The sequence below is a fragment of the Tinamus guttatus genome, unplaced genomic scaffold (genome assembly GCF_059628265.1).
Source record: "Tinamus guttatus ecotype Peru unplaced genomic scaffold, ASM5962826v1 Tinamus_guttatus_pri_ptg000394l, whole genome shotgun sequence".
Taxonomy (NCBI): Eukaryota; Metazoa; Chordata; class Aves; order Tinamiformes; family Tinamidae; genus Tinamus; species Tinamus guttatus.
The window spans coordinates 1,503,485-1,524,169 of NW_028288928.1; the positions used below are offsets into that span (position 1 = coordinate 1,503,485).

A 20,685-nucleotide genomic window follows, 5' to 3' on the forward strand; every position below is an offset into this window, starting at 1 on the left:
TTTCTTCCCATAGCTTGGTGATCCGTCTATTTTCCCTGCTGTCATTGTGGAACATGTTCCTAGCGCAGACCTCCTGCACAATTATTCTGGCTTAACCTGTGTGGATGAACCTAGTGACATGATTACCGAGAGCTCTCTCGATGTCGCAGAGGAGCAAATTATAGAAGATGACGATATCACCCTTACAGGTTTGCTATAGAAACATTTCTGTACTGTGAGGTGTCAGTAGCTCTCAGTAGAAAAAGCAGTAGGAAACAAAATTATAGCAGTATTGAATGCTGTTAATTCTGTACAAGACAAAAGAAAAAATGCATTAATACCATTACTGCAGAGCACTTGTGATCCGAACTGCTCATCTTATCAGCCATTGATATAGATAAAACAGAGTTCTGCTGAATGCTGCTCAAAGTAACTGAAAGAATTTGCTTTTAATGGGGCAACAAATCCCTTTAAATCCCTTTAAGAGTGTAGTAGAGAGGTTGTGGAGTCTCCTTCTCTCGAGATCTTCCAAACCCGCCTGGATGCCACTCTATGCCACGTGCTCCAAGTGTCTCTGCTGGAGCAGGGGAGTTGGACTAAGTGATCTCTGGAGGTCCCCTCCAACCTCAACCAGTCTGTGATTCTGTGATTATTTATTTGCTTATTTATTTATTTATTTATTTATTTGCTCTTAGTAACTGATACATGCCTTAAGAAACTTCGCTATTTGACCAAAAAGCAGTAATTTGCAACTTGTATGGATGTAGTGCCTTAACTTCCTGCAGAGATGTAATTATCCGTAAAGTGTACACATTAGCATGACTTCCCGGCATAAGCATGCTCAGCATGGTGTTCACCTTGGATCGCTAATAATGATTAACTTGGAAAATACAGATGTTCTGCATAAATTTTGTTACAAAACATAATCCAAGAGAGAGTGTGAAAATCTGAAGAAGAAAAGCTTATTAAAAAAAAAAATGTCGGATTAAAAAAAAAATCTTAATCATGTGAAGTGTATAGGTTATTCTTGTTTTTAAATAAGTCTGAAAGGCTTGGTAGATATTTTACAGAATTGGGATCTGTTAATGTATCTCTCTTTCAGCAATTAGGTTTCATGTCTGTACTGTCTCCAGGGTTGGAGGATTGCAATAAAAAAGCTAGTTTACTGGTTCAGTCATGTTTTTGACATTATTTCCAAAGGCATATTCTGATACAATCTTTACTACTGAATGCAAAACAAAACCCTACAAAACTTGACGTGAGCTGCAATTCACAGAGTAGTAATTTGACATAAACTGTTCTCAGCAAGTGGTTTTATCTGATAAATACAGCTCCTTTTTTTTGTAGTGAACTATCTGTGAACAGATTGTGACTGTACAAATAAGTTAGCTGATTATTCAAGAAGTTTTTGCATACTTAAACATTATTACAAGCTGAGACTTCTTGCCAACTATTCACTTGCTGTTCACATTAGTTATTCACACTGTAACTGGCATTTCCTCAATACGTTACTTAAGTACCACTTAATGTGGCTGTGTGAATTTTTCCTAGTTGATAGTTTTATGATTTCATACTCACTGTAATATATTGTGTATGAACTTAGATTTGCATGAGTAACTGTGAAACTGCGCTTCTATGAATACTTTTGTTTTATTTTTTGCTGGCATAAATGGTCACATGAGAAGGGTTTGCAAACTGCCAAACTCCAGTGCTGCCAGAGACTGAAAATATGTAATCCTCGTAAGTGATGGGGTCCAAGAGCTTCTGGGATTCTTGGGAGGCAGACAAGTGCTGTATTGTTAGCACCATCCATTGTAGTGCAGGCAGTCTGCCTTTCTTTAAAGGCAAAGTGCTTAGAAAACCAGCAGGGTAGCTTCGCAGAGCGTATTGTTTGGAAGAGGACATTTAACTCTGTTTCTCACTCCACAAGCTACTGTGCAAACTGTGGCTTCTCCTGGCCCTGTGCAACAAAACACCCCATTTCCCAGCACAGGGCGCCCCGAGGCCGGGCGAGGACCAGAGCGGCAGCGGGTGTGAGACGGGCAGAGCGAGGAGGCTCCCGACGCCCGCCGCTCGCCGGGGCTCCCGCGCGGAGCAGCGTGCGCTCGCACGTGCGTTCACGTGCGCCCGCGCCGTGGGCTGCGTGACGCGAGCGTCGCCCACGCGCGGGAGCGCGGGCGCCAGGCCCGGCCTCGCTGCGGAGGGAAGGCCGGGGCCCTGCACGGTTTGCCGCGCGCCGCCTGCGAAGCGGGGTCACCATTAGTATTTTCCACCCACCCTGCTTTTCAGTTGCCTTCTCTCTTTGAAGTTCCCTTCTTGATTTTTATTGTGTGGGTTTGGTCTCAACAGTTCATTGTTTCGGTCTTTTTTGAAGCCTGTACAAATATTCAGTCACTTCTACGTGATGCTTCTGAGAGAGAATCAGATATTGCAGAGACTGCACTAATTCCACTTTAAAATATTTGTTAGACTGATATTCGTAATACGATGAAACTGAAAGCATATTAGTTGTGACTACACGTTCATAAGAAACGAGTGCCTTTTATATATATATGTATACTTTTGTCATATATTGAGCTTCATTGAGCTTCTCTTTTCTCCCGAACTTGGTAAATCAGCAGTGAAACACCAGAATAAACACTGAAATAAAAGGGAGTTATTTTCTGATGATCTAACTGCAGTATTATTGACTCTGGTAGGTTTTTCTGTCTCCAGGATGTAGCATAAGCCCTCAAAAATACAGTTATTACACATCAATGATTTACGTATCTGCACTATAAATTGTGACCTACAGAAACCTATAAGAAAATCATTTTACTTGAAATCCTGTTGATAGATGATTAACTTTCTAATTCCTTCTAATTATATTAATGCCTTTTTAAATGTAATTTTTTATAATGAATAGGCAGACTTGTTCTATAACTCTCCTCTTTAAAAACTCTTTTCCACTGAAAAACTGTGATAACATCTTGTATGGTCAGTTTGTTGCCAAGCTAATATGACTTTAAGCGATTAACTCTGTCAATTAAGAAAAAGAAATTCAGAGCATTTGACTTTTTGAATCCAGTTTTATCAGTAGGAATACTGAATTATTTTCTAAAGAACAGAATAATGTGTATAGAAGAAATATTGTCAGCTTGTCTGATGGTACAATTTGCTACACTTAACCATAATTAATTACATTAATAAGGGAAAAATATGTATAGGAGGAGGAACTAATCGAATTACAAAACTTCCTGATAACTTTTTTTTTTCTCCAGTTCTGACATGTTTAATTATAAAATAATCAAACCCTCTGCAACTTTATAGCTGCCTCTCACCTATCCTGCCCTTTCTTTGATGGAACTGGTGATGTCTGACATTGAGAAATTGTGTATGTGTGCAGGAGAAGGGACGGAAACTTGCACTTAGGTTCAGTGTGCCCTAGTGTGGATTTTCAGGGTTCACTGATAAAGGTTAATAACCAATTCAAAAGTTATTATACAGTCTTTGCAAGTTCAATAGTGTCTGGTGAACCTCTGCTGCTCATGGCACAAGTCATACCCTGCAGGTAAGAGAATGAAGGGAAAGAGTTGTCAGGTGCTGTAATCCAACACCAACCCAGTATATTCAGTAATCACTTAGGGTGCGAAGAAGAAGAAGAAGAAAAAAAAACAACAAAAAAGGCCATATTTATTTGGAAACAGAGCTTTATAGTGTTAATCCAGGAGGATTTTTAATTGGCAAGATGCCAATCATAAAAATGGCTAAGGTTTCAGTTACTTTGTAAGGCAATTATTAGCTGCTGTACAAAGCATCTGTTCAGAAACTCTTGAGTGTTTTTCTGTCATAGCTCCCCGATGACATAGTTTGGCTTATAAATTACAAAGTTTTATTAAAAAAAAAAAAATGATGTGTAGGTCTCCTGAAATACCTCTGTTCTTAAACTAGCTTTTCCAAGCATCAGTTCAGAGTTTATATTAAAAAGCAGTCACTTAAATCGTACAGTCAGTTACTCGGAAAAAGAAGGCTTAGCCTGCATTTAATGACTCTCTTCCTATTTCCAGCAGTTCTCCTTAATACAGTTTTGAGACTCCATGGTTCCTCTTTCCATCTGTAGTAAAACGAGCTCTGAATTTAAGGACAGCTGTGACCAGCACAGCCCTTAGCTCAGGCTGGACAAGGGCTCTCGCTGTCTGCTCTCCAGGGCCCCTGCCTTCCAGGCAGTGGCACCTTGAGCCTTTTGGGCACCACCAAAGGATGGGCCCGTGAGCGGCCTCAGCGCTCGACACCTGCTTGAGTACAGAGATGCGAAGCTTTCGAAAGGGCATTAAACGCTCCTACAGAAAGTTGGACATTGGATCTGGGGAAGCAGCTGCTAGCTGGACGTAGAGCTGCTTTCTCCAGCAGGTGGGAAGAGCAGAGCGTGTTGTTTGGGCAGGTCTTGTGCTGGGGGCACTGATTCATAGCAAACATGGATTTACAACAACCAGGTTGCTGTCTCTGTGCAGAGTTTTAAATCTGTGTTTTAACACTTTTTTTCCTCAGTTAAATAAAATCATTATAGTATCTTGGGAGAAAATGCACCCACTCGTGCTTATTGTGTGTTTTCTTGTTTTTGATTTTTAAGTGTTTTTTTCACCTACTCTAAGATACTATTTGAAATATGGTACTTCTTTGTGAATGAATTTAAAATATATATCTATATTTTCCAGCTGTGGCTTCACCAAAGTCTAACAAATAATTTTATCACAATTCTTCTTTAATTTGTCACTACTTCACAGTAGCTGGGATATCCATTGGCAATATTAAGAAGAAAGAAAGAGCACTGAAGAGACTGAAGTAACAGCGATATGGACTTGTCTTGGTTATTTTAGTGGGTTATCCCTGAGTAGTGAGTGATGCAAATCGGCATCCTGCTGCTAGTGGGAGAGGTGGTGATTAACCTACAGTGTGCTGCCCACAGTTGGCTTGTGTTAACCCGTAACCTCTCTTAATCCAACTTGCAAACCCAACAAAAACATTTTTTCAGCACCAGCAAACTATTAATTTGGCTCAAAGCATCTTATGAAGCCGTCTCCTAAAAAGATACGTACAGTATTAGCAGAGGAAGAAATGTGGCTAGAAAACTCATTTGGTTTTTGTTAATAGATAGACAACACCTGTAGCTGTTAGTCCTTACCTTTTTCATAAGCACCAAATTATATTAATTTCTCTGCTTGTTACTGATGTAACAGTTATTGTTTTAAGTTCCTTTTCTTTGTCTCAGATACTCGTGATTCATTTCTAGCTGCAGCCCAGGGTTGGAAACCTCTGCGTGTTGCACCTTTATTCAGGGTGAAGAAGTGACTCCGCTCGCTCTGCAGTCCCAGTGCGCCTAAGGCAGCGTGACCCCTGGTTCCTGGTAGAGATATCCTGAGGGAAAGAGCAAACAGGCCCTTCCTCAGGCCCTGCTGCAACACGGAGAACCTGGGAAGGCCCATGGGGACCTGCAGATTGAGGGTGACAGCAGAAAATAGCCCCACGGCTCCCCGGGACACCAGCACCAGTGTCGCCCCGGAGCCGCCTCAGGCTTTGCCGGAGCTGTGACGCCAGCAGTCAGGCAGGGTTTGGGTTTCAGGGATACCACCGGCCGTGATTACGGAGTGCAAAGTGCCATATCCCTGCTGAGGCTGCCCCAGCCCATGGCACGCTCGGGCTGTAGTTCAGAGTCCGGGCAGAGAGCGTCACTGCTGGCAGATGCCGCTGCTTAGGCGCGGGGTTCCTCTCAGTAGCCCTGACGCCACGGAAACTTCCCATCCACACTAACCTACAAAACCGGAACCGGGAGCGATTAGGTCAGCATTGCTGGCCCCAGCACGGGCAAGCCCACAGCGCTACGGCCTTTGCTCTTGTGCAGTCCCCTCCTGAACTAGCCTATCATTAACTAAGGATGTTTTTAGGCGCTGGCAGTCAGAGAGTCTCTGTATCCAATCTCCACGTGACAATATTCGCAGTGTGTTACTGCCACAGTTTGCTACCACGTCTCCCTTTGTGCCTTTCCCAGCCAGGATATTAGGCCTCATGCACCAGCTCTCCCTGCGTCCCACCATGCAGCTCGCCCCCCTAGTTCTGTGCCTAAACCTCTTTGGGGATGTCAGCTGGAAGCGTAGCTCCCAAACTGGTTCAATTTTCCAGCAGGACGTGGTGGAGGACAACCCATAGAACCTGCGTTAAAACGAGCATCAGCACTTGGGCTGATCTGAGGTTCCTAATGCCCCGGTCTGCGTTATTCTGTGCTAGCTGGGAGCACAGTGCAGAGCTCGGGAAAACCAGCTGGCCGGGCGCTTGGGAGGCTGCCTGCAGGCCGCAGCGGCGGAGGAGGTGGGGCTGGGCAGGAATGTCTGCGCCCGTCTCTGTCCTCGCCAAATGATACGGTTGCTTACACTGTACACCTTGGGGCTGCGCCTGGGTTTCTTTCTTTCTTTTTTTTTTTTAATTTCAAATCACATGATTGTTTAGTGCTAGCGGGTGGGGTGATTTGTTGCTACTGTGATTAAAAAAGAGCATAAAAGTCCCATTTTTGGTGTATGCCTGCTGCTTCTAGGCAAAGGGCAAAAAAAAAAAAAGTTACTGAGATGGTTGTGTTGTGTTTTATGGTGCATTTTTGCCTGCTGTGTCAGTCAGTCTGACTCTTTCTTTTTTTTATCTCCCTGACTGCTCCACCCAAAATTCCTCAAAACTATGGAGAGAGAAAGGGTGTGAAGCAGGTTTATTACCAAGCTAAGAAAAGAACTAAGGCTCACTCGTGTCCTAGGGAGAAGAATAGTAAAGCAGACCTTTGTACCATTCTGATAAATACACTGGAATTTTCTAACACAGATTCAAATTAGTGGCAAAGGATAAAGAGGCCAGCCCTCTACTTTTCCATCCATTAAAAGTAATTTCTAAAGGAATGTTTTAAACAATTATAAAAGTGTGCGGTACCAGGGAGTGGAAATAATACAGGATTTGTTCTTTGTATCACAATTATTCTGGGAAAAAAAATGATCAGATAAGATTCCTTCATTGAAACCAAATTATCTTCTTGGACAAGTGTTAGTTTGCAAATATGCTTTAAAGGTTGTAAGTTATATTTTATCAGATTCTTTGGTGTGTAGCTTTACATGAGCTTCCTTTGTAAATTAAAGTTCAAAAGTTTTGATTTGTTTGATGGTCACCTTCTAGAGAGATTGTCTGGTAGTCAAAATTCATAAAATATTTGTCAGCCTTTTACATTGACTTTCATGTTTTGGATTTGCTTCCCAACCAGTTCCTTCTATGTGCTCTGTTATTCCTACTTACAGTCTCAAAGGATATGAATGGCTTAGAAATCAGTTACATTTTCAGTTAAGGTGCTCTCTGACAGAAGTAGCGGACTGTAGTATTAGTCCTCCAGGCTGCAGGAGAGGCTGGTTTTGGTGAGCATCCTTTAATTTAGGAATTCATTTCATTTTGATCACCAAAAGGAAGAAATTGCTGCTTTTTAAGGGTACTGTGTGGAATACTGGTTGAGGTGGTACTATTCCTCCTGCCTTATGCATGTTGTGTTTTATTCCATGTACTTGATAAATTGATTATTTTTATTCATGTATGTGTATTGTCTTAGACACATTCATGTATGTGTATTGTGCTTTAGACACATGAAATGATTCCAGTGTGCATTTTCTCCCTCTGTTTTGCTATCTAGTAGAAAAACAGCAGCACCAACTTTTTTGGTAGAAATTAAACAGGAATAGGCACCAAGTAAAGTATTAATTCCACTTTGTAGCTTGTTAAGAATTAAGTGTTTTCTCTTGCTTTCAGTTGAAGCATCTTGTCATAATGGAGATGAAACAATGGAAACAATTGAGGCTGCTGAAGCACTTCTCAATATGGACTCCCCTGGTCCTATGCTGGATGAAAAAAGAATAAGTAATTTGTTTGTTTGTTTATTTGTTTTACTGTAGGTAAATCCAATCTGTGTTTGCATTGTTTTATTTGTGAAAGGAGAAGGGATCCAGTGTAGCACAGCTGCATGGAAGGGCTAAGGATATTTTACCTCTATATAGACTTTACATATGTAGTTTGAGTATCAGAAATCTAGTGGTGAAGGATTGTGTGGCTGTGAGAGCCTGTTGATCCCTGAGCTGGACACTGATGGGTAAGGAAAGGCTCAAAAATCAGAGAGGGAAGATATAAATATAATGAGGTTGCCCAGACTGCTGTGTTTTGTCTGGCTGTTAGAGGATGAGCCTGTTTACACTGGTAAAGTAAAAGAAAACATGCTTACCTCTGCAGATTGTCTTAAAGGTGAGCAAAACCATGCTATGATATCATGATTTTGTTTTTCAGAGGAGTGGGATGTGTCATTAAATTACTCAATTTTAATATGGCGTCTGCTTGTGTAAAATGTTAAGAATTATTTTCCCCTCCCATGAGGCCTCGCATATATAAGTTTTATTTATTTTTAAACCTGTCCTGTGAAAATAGCTTTTTAAAGCCCTGATAGCTCTGCAGAAGTACTCACATTATGCCTTTCCTTTAAGCAACCATGTTTGGTGCAACTGAAGATGAAGACATAGTGGCTCCTATTACACACGTATCGGTCACCCTTGACGGGATCCCGGAGGTGGTGGAAGTCCACCAGGCCCCCGATCCCTACGCCGAGTCCCCGGAGACTCCGGAATACGAGCAGCCAAAGAAGAAAAAAGGTAGGATGCTCTTGGAGAACAGAGGTGTGAAATAAGATGGCTTTTGGTGGCCCTTGTGTCTCCTTGCAAGTATTTTTGCGGACAAGGTGTCCAAAAGTGGTCTCAGCTGGAAGTGCAGAGAAAACATTTTCTTGCTGGTGCCGTGAGCCCAGTTGCTCAGTTACTACCGATGTTTGCGAGGTAGCAGTGACCGCTTATCTCACAGGAAACATGGATCTCTGCTGTGCCCTATTTATAGTTGCTTCTTCAGAGCAGAACTGCCTTGCAAGCTACAGAGCTTTTGTTCTCGTGAATGCAGTTGTTGTGAAGTATTCTAATTAGCATCTGCTCAGCTTCAGCTACAGATATTTGCTACATTAGGAATATGGAAAGAGAGCCAAGGGGTTGTCGGCCTGTTGTTTTTGAGAATTTGAATATGGACTGTTTAAACTTTTTTTTTAAACTGTAATAAGTGTTAGTTTTATTTGCAATAGTTAACATTTACCTAGTGGGCTGAAGCCCTGTCCTCTGAGCGATGTTCCATTTTTTGCCTGTTTTCCTACCCTGCTTCAGTGTGGACTCTTTCAGCAGCGCTGACGTTGATGTTTTCCTCGTAAAAATCTTGGAATGCAGCCAGAAGTAAGGGGCTGTTGCAGCAAATAAAAACAGAAAAATTGGGACGGGGGAAAGAAAGGTTGTTTGCAGAGCTAATCCTAGGGCTAAATCTGAGCATTCAAGCTTTGAATGGTCCCTGTGGAAAAGTCCCTTCCAGGACAGGGTTACTACTACCCTGTCATACCCCAGTTTTGAAAGAAACTGCATTTTGGCTCATAGTGAAACCATGCAAGTCCCAAATTTTGAGAATACCTTTCTGTGAACGATAGCCTGCGGGCCTGTGGAAATCTAGTAGAGGCTGCCTGAAGTGCGCATGCGTCCCGAGCCCTGCGAGGGCAGGGTGTGGATCAGGAGAGCTCCGATTCCCGTAAAAAGCTGAACTGAAACTGCTGTGGAGGAGAGCTTTACCAGCAGCTGCCCTGCTGGGGAAACCACCGTGCCCTGCGCGGGGCCGCGGCAAAACCCAGCCGAGGAAGGTCTTGTTTTAACGTGGTTTTTTTTCTTCTCCTTAGCGTTGGCTGCTGTGTGGGTCAAAACAAGGAGCCTGTGCGTGCCAGGCGTTTAACCTCTGCTCGTCTTGACGCTTTTTTTCTTTTGTTGATGTTCCTCTGCCCCCTCCCACTCCTTCCTCCTCCCTTGCTGTAGCTTGGGAAATCAATTGTTCCACAGCAAATATGGTTGTGTTAGACACGTATGAGACAGAGAAAGTGCTAAAGCAGGCGCGTCAGCTTATGGTTTCATTAACAACCAGTTTTTAATGAAACTGAGGCTTCGTGAGGTCAATGGTCTGAATCATGCTGAAGTGCCATTTCAAAACATACAGGGATCTTTTAAGACATTTTAAAAGCATTTGTGTTCGCAATTATTGCAAAACGTTATTAGTTTTGCAGTGCACTTCAGGATGACTTGTTTGTGTGTATTTGTGCAATCTGTTCCCCTTACTCTGGCAGCTACGTGGCAAGGCAAAGAGCTTTCAGAGGGCTGTAACCCTCCCCTGTCTGTGGAGCACCCCCTAGTGCTGCTCCCCGTCTCCTGTGCTTGCTGGGATAGTTCCTGTGGGTTGCTGGTATGGTGTATCCTATACACTTTCTCTTTGGGATGTTCTCAGGAACAGAACTCCATCTCCTGGAGATCCATTTCAGCACCCTGCAGCACAACACCCTGCAGCGAAAGGCCTTAGGTCTCTCTGCTGTGTCACATTAAAGGCCAGTCTTCCATTGTGTGCTGGTCTAGTGAGAGCAGCCGAAGGCAGATGCCGTGGGGAGGATAACTGCACAAGTGGCACAGGCAGGTGGTGACGCTTCTCCAGAATCTGCTCCGACGCTCCAGGGATTCAGGGCTTAGGGACTTCCAGGGCCAGCGGTGGCATCTTTGTATTCAGGAACCTGCTGATTTCCCTTTCATGAGCTTACTCAGTTGTCCCTTAAAGCCATGATAGCCTTTAGCAACCAAACAACTAGGGGCAGCCTGTAGTTCATGTATTCATGCCACACTGCTTGCTTGCAAGCTGCCACCTGCCAGCTTGTTCTGATTTCTCTCCCTTTCCTCTCAGTTCTGGACAGTAAGGCTTGTGGTCTTTTCATCTTCTTGATGCCTCTCTGTTAAATAGAAAAGTGTTAGCTGTATAAAATCACAGAAACCCCCCATAAACTTTTCTCAAGCACATATTTCATCCTTCCTCTTTGTAGCATTCTCTCCTAAAAAGGAATTTAGTAATGAGCTCTGAACTATAACGAATTCACACTCTGAACCAAAGGAGGAAGCGTGCTAAAGCATAATGCGCTTTCGGAAAAGAGCTGCTTTTAAACAAAGGAAACATTATCCTGTGCTTCTTCGTTGACTGCAATTTGATGGTATCAGGCGGTGTCTGGAGTATATATCTTACAGTGTGGTTTAAGAACATGATCTTAAGTACCTTGGGCCTAGCTGTAGCACGGTAGCATCAACACTTTTCTCTAAAGAAATTCTTTCTTCACTGATTTCGATTTTTGGATAGGTTTGTGGTAGAGCACTGTTCAAAAAAGATATCTTGCAGCAGTTTAGATTGAGGTAAGAGAACCTAGTGTTGCTGTAGCGCTCGTATATATCTTTAGTAGCCTAGGTTGTGAGAAATGCATACATTGTATATGGTCAGTACTTGTGTTTCCTCAGGCTGACCAGCAGTAGTTCAGTCATGACTGAGCTGAGCCCTAACATGTTTCATTTTCATTTAAAACCTGGTCTTATTTGGGAACTGGACCCTTTATTACTCTTTTGCCCTACTCTCCTGATATAACATGGAGCTGGTAGTGTCAGTGCACCAAGACCGCTGCAGCCCAGGGCTCCTCAGTGCTTAGAGGGAGTCTGTGTGCTGTAAGGAGGGGCAACAAGGTGAACACCAGCGGAGGTGGGTAACATGATGCAAGGGGGGAAAAGCACTTGCCAAAGTTACTGTCTGGTCCAGCAGAGCCTGGCTGTACGACTTGGCCAAGCGCTGCTGGGGATCACGGGCAGTTCTACAACCCATAATTGTCAGCAGAAGAGGAGACTGCGCAAAATGTACTCCAGGAGTTCTTAATCTTTTCATATGGGCGTTTATGTCAGAAGTAATATTGTAGGATTCCCTTCCTCCTGTCTTTATGCAGATTGAGAAAGACATTGGCCAAGATGATGGCTAGTCTTTGTGTCAACCTTAGACACGAACCCTGATGAGAACTAGGGGACTCCAGGTATTCCTAGATTTTCCTCGCTCTCACTGGCTCAACTAGCGATTTTTACCTTTTTCTTTCTTTCTTTCTTTCTTTCTTTCTTTCTTTCTTTCTTTCTTTCTTTCTTTCTTTCTTAGGGAGAGAGAAAAGGCAGGGAGGGAAGAAAAGGGAAAGAGAGAAACAGAGGGAAGGGAGAGAAACAGAGGGAAGGGAGAGAAAAAGAGGAGAGAGGAAGAAATGTGTGCAAAAGTAAACTTAGCAAGACTTCATATCAAAAGGTGAGTGCTCAAGCCCATCTTCCTTATCACTACTTAGAAGAGACGTGGAAGTCTATAACAAAACAGGCACCACTGTCTGGCATGGAGCCTTTCTATGCAGTTGTATGATGATTCTTCACTCTGCAGTGGATTATTTGTGTTAAGCCCCTGCAGACAAAACTAGAACTGGAGCGTCATTGTGCATGGGATTGTGTGCGTGTACTCCTGGTCTTGTCTCTGTTTAACATAAATTCTTTGGAAACACAATAAAAAATAAAAGTGCTTTTCTTCAGGTCTTTCAGTGTGACTTTGGGATGCTTAGGCTAGAAGCATGTTTCTCAGAGCCCTATGTTTGGCCTATTCTGCCTCTCAAAAAGAGGCAGTATGTGAATAATCTATGTATTGTCAAGGAACTAATGGCTCTCTGCAAGACGAATAAGGGGTCTCTGATAAGAGGAATATTTGTCCCATAAGTAAGTCCTGAAGGTATCTGATTAATTACAAAACTTGTGAAAGCTTGTGAAAGCTGACATTGAGGTAACTGAGAATGGTTCAGGGTTTTATACTGAAAATGCTTCGGCTCGACGTATATTTTTTTAACACCCCTTGCATTAAGACAGTTGATTTCTCTTTACTTTCAGATGAATGCTTTTCATTCTTTTCCACGGTTGTAGCTCTTCTTTTGTTCATTCTTCCTTACCACACATGGACACTGTGTTTATGCCTTAAAGTTTTTTTCAAAGCCTGATATGGATTCTCTTGGACTTGAATGAATAACTAAGTAGAAATGCTCTTTTCTTTCCTGTACTTCCAACTACTTTTGAGAAAGGTGAAAGAGAGTGGGACTAAAAAAATGATTTCTTCACATAGCAGTATAGCTTGCTGCTATCAGTAGGGAATTCCTGTCTTTTAAACAACCAGAGATTCTTGTTTTATCCCTACATCCATTTTGGGGATGCCTAAACAAGATAGTGCTCTGCACTTTATCCAGGTTTTCCTGTTGAAATCTTCTCTGACCAGCTAGATAAAGTACTCTTTCCACCTTTACTTCTGTAGAAATTGAAAAGCTTAGCCCAGAATCATAGAATCATTAAAGTTGGAAGGACTTACATTAATTAAATGCTCCCTGAGTTGAGGAAGCAAATCTTTTTTAAGATTTTTGTTCTGATATTTTTTTTTTCAGGGAAGAAGCCAAAGCCTCCTCGTCCCGAATCCCCTACTACAACTCCTAACATATCTGTGAAAAAGAAAAATAAAGATGGAAAGGGTAAGTCAAACAGTTGTCTTCGGAGGTTTTTAAGAGATTATTGTTTGTGAGTAACCTTTAGAAAGAAAAAGCCCACTAGCTTTCTCAAGCTGTAAAAACAGATCTGCTCAGATGTGGTTACCACCTCCTCCTAAAAGCAAGGAGAAAGCTTATGCAAGGGTTCCCTTTGAGATAATCAGTTCCTGGGAGGAATAGCACATTTGTCCATTTATTTGCAATGGTTCTTGGAAGATCTTCAATGCCTCCCAGAGGCTGCAGTGTTTCAAGTGGCTCTTTTCAAGCTTTTTTTGGGATATGGTTCATTCGACAGCCAATATTTGAAAACGTTTTCCATCTGTCTGTGTCTCATTCTGCATGAAGAGATAATCAAGCCAGCCAGTTGAGCAGCAGGAAATGTCAGGCCCTTAATTTTTAGGGAAAGTTTTAAGCGACTGGAAACCTTAGGCAGCTGAGATTCTTGATAGTTCCTTCATTCCTCCTGTGTCTAAAAAGAAAACTACCTATCACATAATCGACATAATAAATCATTCTCTGCAGGCTGAGCTACTTGGTGTTGCCTGCCAGTTTCCTCAGCATGTGGGTTGCTCTGCCATGGGTCCAGCACCCAGGCTGCTGCAGAGGCTGCTTTGGGTGGCAGGGGGCTGCCCTGGCTCCCTGCGGCGTTCAGCGCCCTGCACGAGCTGGAGAGGAGCCTCAACAACGTGAAAATACCAAAATAGCTACCTAGATATCAAAATATCAAAATAGTTAAAAGGCAGAAGAATGTTTCAGTGGATGAAAACAAAGGATGCACGATAATGTTTCATATTTGTGATTATTACAAAGTTACGAATTCGGAAGGAATTGAAAAGGACTGTGTTGGTGAAACCACTGCCTGTTACAGAAAAAGCTACCACGGAAGTGTTTGTTTAGCATTTTGAGGAACAGAATTAAAGTAAAAGGGATATTGGTACGACCAGTCATAGAACTGAAGCAGCTGGAAGGTCATATGAGTTGCCTTTTAATTCATGCATAGGGAGAGCATGTATTCTAAAATAGCAAATTTTTGATATAATTATTTTATGCAATGCCTAAAGAAAACTGAATTTTCTACTTAACTACTTCTGCTGTGATCCACAGAAGTGACTACATTGTTGGTCTATGAGTAAAAACATTGTATTTTCAGACAGTCCTTTTCATAATGATTTTTCAATAGCTGAACAATGACAAATATCTAGACTTGTCTGCATGCACTTAAGCATTTTTAGTCTAGACTACAACAAAAGCACCTTGGACTAGGTGATAAGCGGCTAGGAATGCCCTCATTCCTGACTAAGGTTGTATTTTACCTGAGCAATCCTAACCTTTCCCTTTAGGGTGTCCTAAGGCAAACAGTCTGACATTTCTGTGTAAGCTTGAAGGCATTTGGTGCAAAGCCAGTGGGTTTTTTTTTTTTTCCTGGAAATGTTCACTCTTCAAGTTACAACCTTCTGAAGGAGCTATTGACATTTTGGACTGTCAGTACTGATGACATTGCCAAATACCTCAGCAAAATCCCATTATAAAAGTACTTGCAAGTAATCTCCAAAACTTTAGGCAAATGTGTTTTTTTCACCCCTGGAACCAGCTAACTCAGAGTGAGTGCTCGATGCAGTGGACAATGATCTAACATTATAATATAATGACATAGGAGTATTAAGAATTTGTAGGGCTGCTTGCCCAGTTTAAGAAAAGTTCAGACTTGAGCTCACTGAAGTTCAGAAGACTGCAGAGTAAAACTGCAGGTAACATGATGCTCTCCCTGGGCATCAAGTTTGTGAAACTGAAGGAGTCTGCACGTGCCATCCTACCTGTGTTTTCTGTATCATTGCCTGTGTGAGGAGATACTTTCATACTAGAAGTTTTCTTCCTTTTTCAGACTAACAGTATATTACTCAGAAGCTTATCTACAGCTACAAGTGTCCAAAAGCACATCAGACACTGCAAGCCATAGTCAGAAAGAAACAGGAGTAAGCATCTCAATAGTTACATGAGTTTTCACTCCTTAAATGCATTTTGGGGGAGGAGGAAATGTAATTTTTGTAATAATTTTAAGCATTCATAATCTGTATTTTTAATAGTCTCATTTTTTACTGAGGCTAACACGGAACAGATGTGTTGGATTTTCAAATGTAAGTGTATTCGCCTATTTGTAAAATGGAGTTTGGATGTTTCTGCCAGCATAGTCAACCCATTTGGGTTGGGAAGAAAAAAAAGTTGCTCTGAAAAGTTACTTTTGAAGGTTTGTCTACCTCAGCATATACTGTTGATTATTACATATAAAACCAGTTGTTAAAAGTAAGGATTTTATTTATCCTTTCAAAGGACTGTAACAACCATCTCAGTTCAGCAAATTTCCAGTGGTTTCAGAAGATGACCACAAACATATTCCTATTCCAGGTAAAATAGTAGTGACTGCTCCTGTAGTTGGACTAGGCGGAAGGGCAGGGTACAAGGAGGTGATTAATGCTGTATTATATTGATGCTTTGAATGGACTGGCTCTTTATGTTATTGATAATGACATAGCATTTGGACATCCAGCTTGAAGTATCTAACAATAATACCATCCCATGCCCTTAGGTCACTTACTTGTTAGTCTCAATCATGAATTAGAATGTATTCATAAAGGTACCAGCTGCTTAACCTTTAGATTATTTGCAACATTAATAAAATCTAGTCAACTAATATAATATTTTTGTCCTGAAATAATTTATTTATTTATTTATTTTTTAGGAAATACAATTTATCTCTGGGAGTTTTTGCTAGCGCTGCTTCAGGATAAAGCTACATGTCCTAAATATATCAAATGGACTCAAAGAGAGAAGGGCATTTTCAAACTCGTAGATTCCAAGGCTGTATCCAGGTTGTGGGGAAAACATAAAAACAAACCTGACATGAACTATGAAACAATGGGTAGAGCTCTCAGGTATGAATTTTTTAATAATACACTTTATTTTGTTGTCAGAGTGTTTTCGTACATTAAATGTCACATCTAATTTTGTTTAAGAACAATAGAGAGTATTCTGTCAGCTTGGGAAGCAGAGAAGTTATTTTAGGAAAACAAATAAGCTAATTAAGAGTTATCTAAAGCTAAAAAACAGTCACCTCTTGTATCAGCCTGGACATTTTCACTGCTGTTGCAAAAACTGCTTCTTCAGTCAGCCACAGGCAAAGTAAGAAACTGGAGATAGCAAGCATGGTAGGTATTTATATAAAAATTGAATGTGACTTTTTCAAACAATCCTAAATTTAGGCATATTAGAGCTAGTGAAATCATCTCTACCAAGAGCAAATGATCCAGTTTCTGGTGGGAGATATGATTTTGGAATTTGGATCTACGTGGACTTCTCTGAACTTACGAGTACAAGCAGTTTAAAAGCATCTTACTGTTATCTCTGCCTATCAAATTGGGATATTTCTTATACAGAAAAGATTGTGCAAAACAAGCAGACATCCATGAACATGACTGATAAGCTTCCGTCTTTCCCAACTGACTGATAACTCTGGACGAACAGCTGTGTTTTTCTCTTCATTTTCCTTCCTCCCTCACCTTGGTGTCAACGACACCATTTTAAATTGTCCTCTTAATTTGGAGAAGTGCTGACCTGTTCCTTTTGCTTTCTGGTAGTAAAATGGTCTGTGTTTGCTCAGTGGTGAATAAGCATGAATTCAGGTAACTACAAAACTGTGTGACTTGGGGCCAGTTTGGAGTTAAGAATATTAGCCTGGTCACTGAGTTCTTCTCTTCTCTGCAGTGATACCTGAAACTGAAATGAGGAAATGCCAGTAGAAAAAAAAATGTTTGTGGGGCCAAAATATACTGTTTTAGTTGAGCACTCCTTTATAACTAAGAAAATAGGCAGTAATATTTAAAATGAAACCCTAAACCTCCACATCCTTGCTACTGTTCGTCTTGTCTGTTTTTGGTGGTGGTGGTGGTTGCTCTTTTGGCAAAAACACTGTGTAACTTGTTGATGTATGCTTTAAACAGATACTATTACCAGAGGGGAATCCTGGCTAAAGTAGAAGGCCAGCGCCTAGTGTATCAATTTAAAGAAATGCCAAAAGATCTCGTCTATATAGATGATGAGGACGCCAGTCCTAGCGCTGAATCGTCTGATTCAACTTTGCTCTCAACTCCTGTGGCCAATAGAAACCAGTCGAGCAGATCCAGAGCATCTGCAAATGTGGGAACAAAGGGAGGATCTACCACAGTTTTAAAAACAGGAAATCCAAAGCCTGCTAAACTTAAGGAGCACGTGGAAGTGGCGCAGCAGCAGACGCCTGGCTTGACTTCAGAAGTGTTGAGGACAGTGCAGTCTGCGCAGCCCGCGTATCCCACTCAGCTCTTTCGGACAGTTCATGTAATGCAGCCGTTGCAGTCCCTCGCGGAAGGACATGCGGCCGTGACCAGTAATGTTCCGGATGAAACATTAAACCCCTCAGTTCAGAACATAAGGTAAGAAAGTGTAAAATGAATGTGTGAAGAGTAATAAATTCACTCAACGACGGCCAGATATGCTGGGTTTTTTTGAAGCATAACAAAAAAACCACTCGTCTCCTAATTCGGTTCTGGTGAAATGACTAATATGTGAGTGACCTGGGAAGTGTCTTTTGTTTTCTAATACATTGCAGCATATACAGATCTTTGGTGGAGGGAAGCACATCTCTCCTGCAGCATTAGGGCAGATTCTATCATTCAGCACTCTTTCGTGACTGTTTTTTCATTCTATGATCTCTTCACTGTTGAATTACACACGGTATGCCTGCTTGGTCCCTTCAAAGGAAGGTTCTTCTCCTTGTTTCTTAATTTTTCTTCTGATAAATTCTTGTCATTTCTTTCATCTTATGGATCATGCCCATTGCAACAGGGGAAGGCTCCGTGTAGTATTTTGTTCTCATTATGACAGCATGTTCTTCTGATTTTTAGAAAGCATTTATCAGAATAACCTTGTAGGAGTTTTGTATCTGTAAACGGTTGTGAGGAGGCAGTCATACTTCCAAGCTTAATTTGCAAGTCGGCTCGTTAGCACTGTGCAACATCTAAGCATCAATAGTCCTTTGCACCTTCAAGCTGTGAGCAGCATCCTAATTGAAAAGATTTTAGATGTAAACCTCTAAGCCTGGGTTTGCTCTGGTTAGTCCTAGATACTTATCTGAACTGCTTCCCAACAGAGCAGGTTTGTCTTCCCAAGTGCAAAGGATCTAAAACAAATGGTCTTATAATTCAGCATCTTTATGGGGACGTTTGAATTGTATATGATGATTCTGGACCTCAAAGCTATTTTTTGAAAGCTTTAAAAATGCTGCATTATCAGCATCACTCTGAGATTTTCTATTTTAAGTTCAAAGTTCCCATGTTTCTTTCTTTATGATGCAAGATGGCAGGAATGCTGTTTCCTGCTCCCTCCCCTGTTTGTGCCTTTGAAAATCACATTGAGAGTCCCCGATCAGATCTGGCAGTGAGCGGCTCTCTGAGGTTAACCTTGGAATTCTGTCAGCCCCAAGTAAGTAATGGCAAATAAATCACATTGAGTCATTCTTTGGCCTCAAAAAAAAATACCTTTTGCATTCTCCTCTCTGATAATAGAGGAATATTATAAAATTCAATCATTAATAAAATTCCACTTATCTTAAAAGGAAGAGGGATTAAGGAAAATTCAAAACAGCGAAGGCAGCTATATTTTTAAGTAATGGTAACTAAAAAGCTTAGATCAGATTTCATAGAACAAATCGGAAAGTTTTAGGAAATAATAAAATAGTTGAGGAAACTTAAGATTTTCCTTGTGCATGTAGAGGATGACAAACCAACACTTCACCTTCAGGCGAAATCCTCCCTCCCCTCCAAAAAACCCTGCTTGTTCCTTGGTGTCAAATATGATAGTTTTAAAATTATCCCTGGGCTTTCCAGTTTGAACCCTTATGTTCTTTTAATCTCATTAAAAAATACAAAATGTTCTTACTCACTTTGTATTATGAAAGATTCATTTAGGAAAGAGAAATTCACTGACTAAAAAAGGTTTCGGGAGAATAAATAAATTAAGCCAAGAAAGAAAAATATTTTCTCATACACAGATAAGCACCGTAAAAACAAACAGGAAAGAATTATCATCTGTAACTAGAAAATTACCATTTTAATTGTCCTTCAATTCTAAATGATTATTAATTTTTGAAACAAAATTGTGTTTTACTGATTATTCTAATCAGCTGGAGTTATATATGTGTGGAATGGAATGTTTTTATTTGTTCAGAAGCTCAGTTAAACGTTTTCCCTAGTATGAAAAAATAGTACAGAAATGGAAAATAGAGAATTAAACGATAAACAACTGCGTGGTGTGTCTTTAAGTTTTAAAGCCTACAAAGGAAGCCACTGAATATGGTGCAATCTTATGATTTCAAGGTTGGCGAAAGATTTAATTATCTGGAAGTTGTAAAAAAGGTATCTAGGGTAATACAGAGAAAGGAAATAGTAAAGACATAATTCAAGCTATGCAATAACATTTAAAGCAGGAAAATAATGTTGTTAAATATAAATAGATAGAGAGTTAAGCAGTTTACCGAGGTGAATGGCCCTGGGCTAGATTATATATCAAAAACATTATCAACAATATAAAAGCTATAACAATGGTAACAAAAACTAGAATATCTGTAATGCCTAATAAGGCAGGCAGGTAGGCAAGCAGTCCATCTTCAAATCTGGGAGACTGCACAAGGATATTATAACATCCTATTGCAACTAGACTGTGGGCATAAGCTAGAGGAGAAAAAAAAAAGTAGTAGAGATGACACTTGTGTGAAGTTTCAATGAAGTAAGAGCATTAAAATTTAGAATGCTGTATCACACTGTAAACTGCACCGTAAAAAAAAATCAATAACTTAAATGTTCTTCTGTGAAGTCTTCATTTTTTCATAGCCATGACGACAAAGAACCTTAGCTAGATGATCAAAAACAGAACAGATCCAGGCCAAGGTGTTGTTGAGCCCTCTGCAGCTATTGCCCGTCCCAGGGCCCAGCAATACATTTGTGCTGGGTATATTTCTGTTCAGATACAAAATCCAAATTTCAAATGCTTTGGTGGGTAGAAAGACATATTTAAAACATATGTTTTAAGTCTCGTTTATAAAACAACTAAAACAAAGGAACTGTGTTTTGGCTTTGTTTGTCCAAGCAGCAATGTAGCACTTGCATGAG

The 20,685-nt window shown here is 40.9% G+C and overlaps 1 protein-coding gene across 1 annotated transcript in view; it reads left to right on the forward strand.

Moving 5' to 3' along the window:
• Positions 1-20,685, forward strand: part of ELF1 (E74 like ETS transcription factor 1) — a 34,675-nt gene that overhangs the window by 6,698 nt on the left and 7,292 nt on the right. Inside the window, exons 2-7 of the mRNA XM_010220777.2 lie at positions 14-188; positions 7,783-7,890; positions 8,505-8,669; positions 13,391-13,474; positions 16,227-16,419; positions 17,485-17,952. Coding sequence (XP_010219079.2) covers positions 14-188; positions 7,783-7,890; positions 8,505-8,669; positions 13,391-13,474; positions 16,227-16,419; positions 17,485-17,952 — 1,193 coding nt within the window. The remainder of the gene's footprint in view (positions 1-13; positions 189-7,782; positions 7,891-8,504; positions 8,670-13,390; positions 13,475-16,226; positions 16,420-17,484; positions 17,953-20,685) is intronic.